Source organism: Olea europaea, chromosome 14 (genome assembly GCF_002742605.1).
Source record: "Olea europaea var. sylvestris chromosome 14, O_europaea_v1, whole genome shotgun sequence".
Classification (NCBI taxonomy): Eukaryota; Viridiplantae; Streptophyta; class Magnoliopsida; order Lamiales; family Oleaceae; genus Olea; species Olea europaea.
In genome coordinates, this window is record NC_036250.1 from 16,678,829 (window position 1) to 16,683,710 (window position 4,882).

The 4,882-nt window shown below is 35.7% G+C and overlaps 1 protein-coding gene across 1 annotated transcript in view; it reads right to left on the reverse strand.

The window, feature by feature from the left end:
- Positions 1-1,291, reverse strand: part of LOC111409583 (protein farnesyltransferase/geranylgeranyltransferase type-1 subunit alpha) — a 13,006-nt gene extending 11,715 nt beyond the window's left edge. The window contains exons 1-2 of the mRNA XM_023039615.1: positions 1,147-1,291; positions 349-481 (exon numbers count right to left, since the gene is read on the reverse strand). Coding sequence (XP_022895383.1) covers positions 349-481; positions 1,147-1,291 — 278 coding nt within the window. The remainder of the gene's footprint in view (positions 1-348; positions 482-1,146) is intronic.
- Positions 1,292-4,882: the final 3,591 nt, after the last annotated feature.

Sequence of the window (4,882 nt, forward strand, 5' to 3'; positions counted from 1 at the left end):
AGTTTTTTGATGTGTTCTTGAGCATTTTTGAACGTTTTGATGTGTGTGTTAGCGTTGTTTTGCAGTTTGGACAACTCTCAAGAAAATACCACTATTGGGAGTCGGTGATGAGCAAAAATGATGATCAATGAAATGGAGCATGAATAAGCAAGTATTGAATAAGATTGGAGTGGAAAATAGGCTTGGAAAAATAAAGAGAAGAGGAGTAAAGCAGTGGCATTGGCGCTATAGCGCCGAAAAAGGGGCGCCATGGTGCCCCAAAGAGAGGCAATTCCAGCAGAAATCTGAGCGCCATGGCGCCCAAGGAAGAAAAAAAGAAGCAGAACATTCGGTGCCACGGCACTAGACCTGGGCGCCATGGGCAGAGACTTGGGCGCCACGGCGCCAGATCTAGGCGCCATGGTGCCCATTACCAAAACATTAAAATCCGGGTTTTTAAGTATCTTTTCGGCCCAAAAGTCATACCCTAACCCTTGAGGACCTTTAGAAAATATAAATACCCAACTGAAGAACAAGAGAAGGGGGTTAGACGGCTAAAGAGGCAAGAAAAAGAGAGGCACCAATTGAGAGAAGATCGACTCAATTTGGGAGAAGAAAAAGGGAGAAACTGAGAAATCAAGCCACAAGATTGAGAAATAGAGCAACAACCTGAGTTTTTTCTTATCTTTCTCTCCTTCATGCAATTTAATTTGTATTTTATCATTTTCTTCTTCTCAATCATGAACTAAGTTATTAAATCTAGGGTTTGATGTAACATATTTGAGACATGATTCAATTTCTTCATAGTATTTCCATTTAATTTTGCAGAATTGAATTTGTATTGTTCTTGCTTAATACTTTCATTTGCCTGATCACCAATTGAATGAATTGATGTTCTAAATTTGACGCTCGAGAGAGGAAAATTTTCTTGAGCATTTTTGAACGTTTTGATGTGTGTGTTAGTATTGTTTTGCAGTTTGGACAATTCTCAAGAAAATACCACTATTGGGAGTCGGTGATGAGCAAAAATGATGATCAATGAAATGGAGCATGAATAAGCAAGTATTGAATAAGATTGGAGTGGAAAATAGGCTTGGAAAAATAAAGAGAAGAGGAGTAAAGCAGTGGCATTGGCGCTATAGCGCCGAAAAAGGGGCGCCATGGTGCCCCAAAGAGAGGCAATTCCAGCAGAAATCTGAGCGCCATGGCGCCCAAGGAAGAAAAAAAGAAGCAGAACATTCGGTGCCACGGCACTAGACCTGGGCGCCATGGGCAGAGACTTGGGCGCCACGGCGCCAGATCTAGGCGCCATGGTGCCCATTACCAAAACATTAAAATCCGGGTTTTTAAGTATCTTTTTGGCCCAAAAATCATACCCTAGCCTTTGAGGACCCTTAGAAAATATAAATACCCAGCTGAAGAACAAGAGAAGGGGGTTAGACGGCTGAAGAGGCAAGAAAAAGAGAGGCACCAATTGAGAGAAGATCGATCCGATTTTGGAGAAGAAGAAGGGAGAAACTGAGAAATCAAGCCACAATATTGAGGGATAGAGCAACAACCTGAGTTTTTTTCTTATCTTTCTCTCCTTCATGCAATTTAATTTGTATTTTATCATTTTCTTCTTCTCAATCATGAACTAAGTTATTAAATCTAGGGTTTGATGTAACATATTTGAGACATGATTCAATTTCTTCATAGTATTTCCATTTAATTTTGCAGAATTGAATTTGTATTGTTCTTGCTTAATACTTTCATTTGCCTGATCACCAATTGAATGAATTGATGTTCTAAATTTGACGCTCAAGAGAGGGGAATTTAGGCGTGATCTAAGAACAATATAACCTAGGTTTGTAGGTTTCGAGAGAAAGTACGAATCTTTGAGGGTAAAACAAGAACCAAATGTGTGATAATCTTTATATATTTAATTCGGAATAGAGATATTGGGGTTAAAATATAGAGATAGGTTCTATTTGACGCTCGAGAGGGGGAAATAGAATTAATTTAGGATTCTTGCCTATGAATTTGGGAAATAAGTGATGGAAATATCTATAGGGGTTGAGAATCATGTTGATAATATGGTGAAATCATTCCCTAGACATTACGTAAATCTGATTTAATCTTTAGAAATTGCCTCACTTTTATTGCACTATTTAATTCATTGACGTTAATTTAGTATTCAACATTAAGTTAACACTCGATTGTCTAGATAAAGTAAACGCGGACACAATCATAGTACTCAGTGGAAGTCGAATATCAATCCTTGTGGGTTCGACACTTTTCAATTCTTTAATATACTACAAAACATGACACCGTACGCTTGCGGTAAAAATCACGTTGCATAAATTGTGTGGCAATATCTAGATGAGTAGTTTATTATCTGGCCTGTCATATTTTGATGGCAGTAACTACGTGTATTGGAAAGTTAGAATGAGAGTCTTCGTAAAATCAATGGATAAGCGTATTTGGTTTAGTGTAGTGAATGATTTGAAGGCCCTTTTTAATCACCTAATTCCTATTACTAATTGGTCGAAATCTAATTTAGATGAGTGTGGTTGGAAAAGTAAAGCCCTAAATGCCCTATTTATAGCAGTGTCCCTTTAAGAATTTAGGCAAGTATCTAGATGTTGAGATACTTTATAGATCACACATAAGGGAAATCAGGCAGTTAACTCCAAGTTATTAATGTAGAACGCCAGATTTGAAGAGATTAGGATGAAAGAGGATGAGACAATCAATGACTTCAATGCTAGCTTAAATGACCTAATTAATTCTAACCTCAACCTAGGTGAGAGAATTCATGAGCCTAAGATTGTTAGAAAATTCTTAGATCCTTAGCTGAGAGATTTATACCTAAAATCACAACTATAGAAGAGAGTAAGGACATATATGCTATTAAGGTTGAAGAGTTGTTGGATATCTCTAGACTTATGAACTAACACTAGCTAAACTTACAAAAGATAAGTCTTTAGCCTTAAACATTGTGATTACGCTCAAAATATAACGCGATGATTGTAGTTTAGCCTTGGGGTGTCGATTCCACAGGGAGATGGGAAATGCTCAAAGGATTAGAAGCTTAGGGGTTTCGGGAGTTATGTGAAACTAGTTTATCAATTTGGAATGAAATTTAAATATCAATATATGAAATTAGTGTAGCAATAGAATTCACTCAATTGGGTTGGATCGATCAACATCAACAATTCATGTATTATTACTTAATTAGAGGTTTTCATCCCAACTCTCTAATTGGAAGATTTAATAGTAAAGATCACTTTAATTCCAATTGTAATTCTAAGATTTAGACTTTCTAACACATTCCCACAATTGTTATTGGAGTAAGATCAAAAGTAATCATATACTTCAAGTATAATATCATAAATAACCCACTAATAACATAAATGAAATTGCAACTCAATAAATATTTCGATCAAACAATAGAAAAAACATGACTGAATCTATGGAAGATCTAATAAAAATTTAACCAATTTCAAAATCAATTCATAAGGAGAAAGTCTAAAATCTAGAATTGTTTGACAATAAAATACTAGATTACATGAACAATTGATATGATTTCCCCAAATCCAATGAGTTCCTTCCAAGTTTCACCAAGGGTTTTAGCTCTTCATAGAATTCTTGAGCCCAAAAACCAAAGAAAATTGATGTGTGGATCAATTCGGGCGTTCTGGGATGAGATTAGGGCTTAAAACGTGTGCCCAACAAGTTTCCATAAGTGTCCGCGTCAAAATAGTAATATGGGATCTTGCCCTTGGAAAATGCCCATGCGGCCGTATGGTTCAACCAAAATGCCCCCAAAAGTTCTCGAAAGGTATCCATGCGATCTTATGGTTGTTTCAATTTCCTTCGCCAAAAAGCTTTTAATATTTTGGCCATAACTTTCTCTCATGATATCCGATTGAGGTGATTCAAGTTGTATTGAAAAGTTAACTCAAAGGGCTACAACTTTTCTTCAGAAGTAATCTTCCACTTTGATCATTTGACATGTAAAAATGGGTCCCAATATGAGGCTGAAAACGTTGCATAACTTTTTTCGATTGGGAATTGATGTGTGGTCAAACTTTGATGGTATTTCAACCCTTTGACTTCTTTTCTCATCTACTTGACCTTTAACACTTTCGAATCTTCATCATAAGGTTAGACACAAGTTTGGAGTATTTGCACTTTTGTCCCTGGACTTTCATTTTCTTCCACTTTGGTCATTTTCGCTCTTTTCTTCTATCTTCCATCTTTTCTATTAAAATGCAACCCGAATCAAAATATAAGTATAATGAGTACATTTTGGTATCAAATAATCATATGAATGCAATAATTAAAAGAAAAAATATTAAAATTTACATTATTATCACATTCTTAGGGATAACTGTAATAAGTCTTCTGCTTCGGAGTCACATAATGATAAGAAGATAGCTTATTTTGCTAAGAAATTTTTTAAAATATTTAGAAATAAGAAAATGCCTCAAGAGAGACGTAGAGGTGCTCCCAGTGAGTTTAGAAAGAGATCTCAATCTGTAAGATATCATAACTGTCAAGGTTTTGGCCATTATAGGAATGAATACTCTAACAGTAAGAGAAGTAAGTATAAAGCTATTAATTTTACTCTCACTAATAATGAGTCTAACTAGGATAATCAAAGTGAGAGGTCCACTCAGGATGAGAACAGGAAATATATAGCCTTCACTGCTGGGATTGGGAATGAATTTGATAAAGATGGTGGGAAAGTTGAGAATGAAGATAGTGGTGAGCAATTTGAGGAGGATTTGAAGATAAAGAAGACATACATAAAGCTTATGATAAATTATATAAGGAAAGCCTTATGATATTGACTTCCAATAAAGTGTTATGTATGAAGGTCAAAGATTTTGAGCTAGAGAATGAAAAATTAATAGCT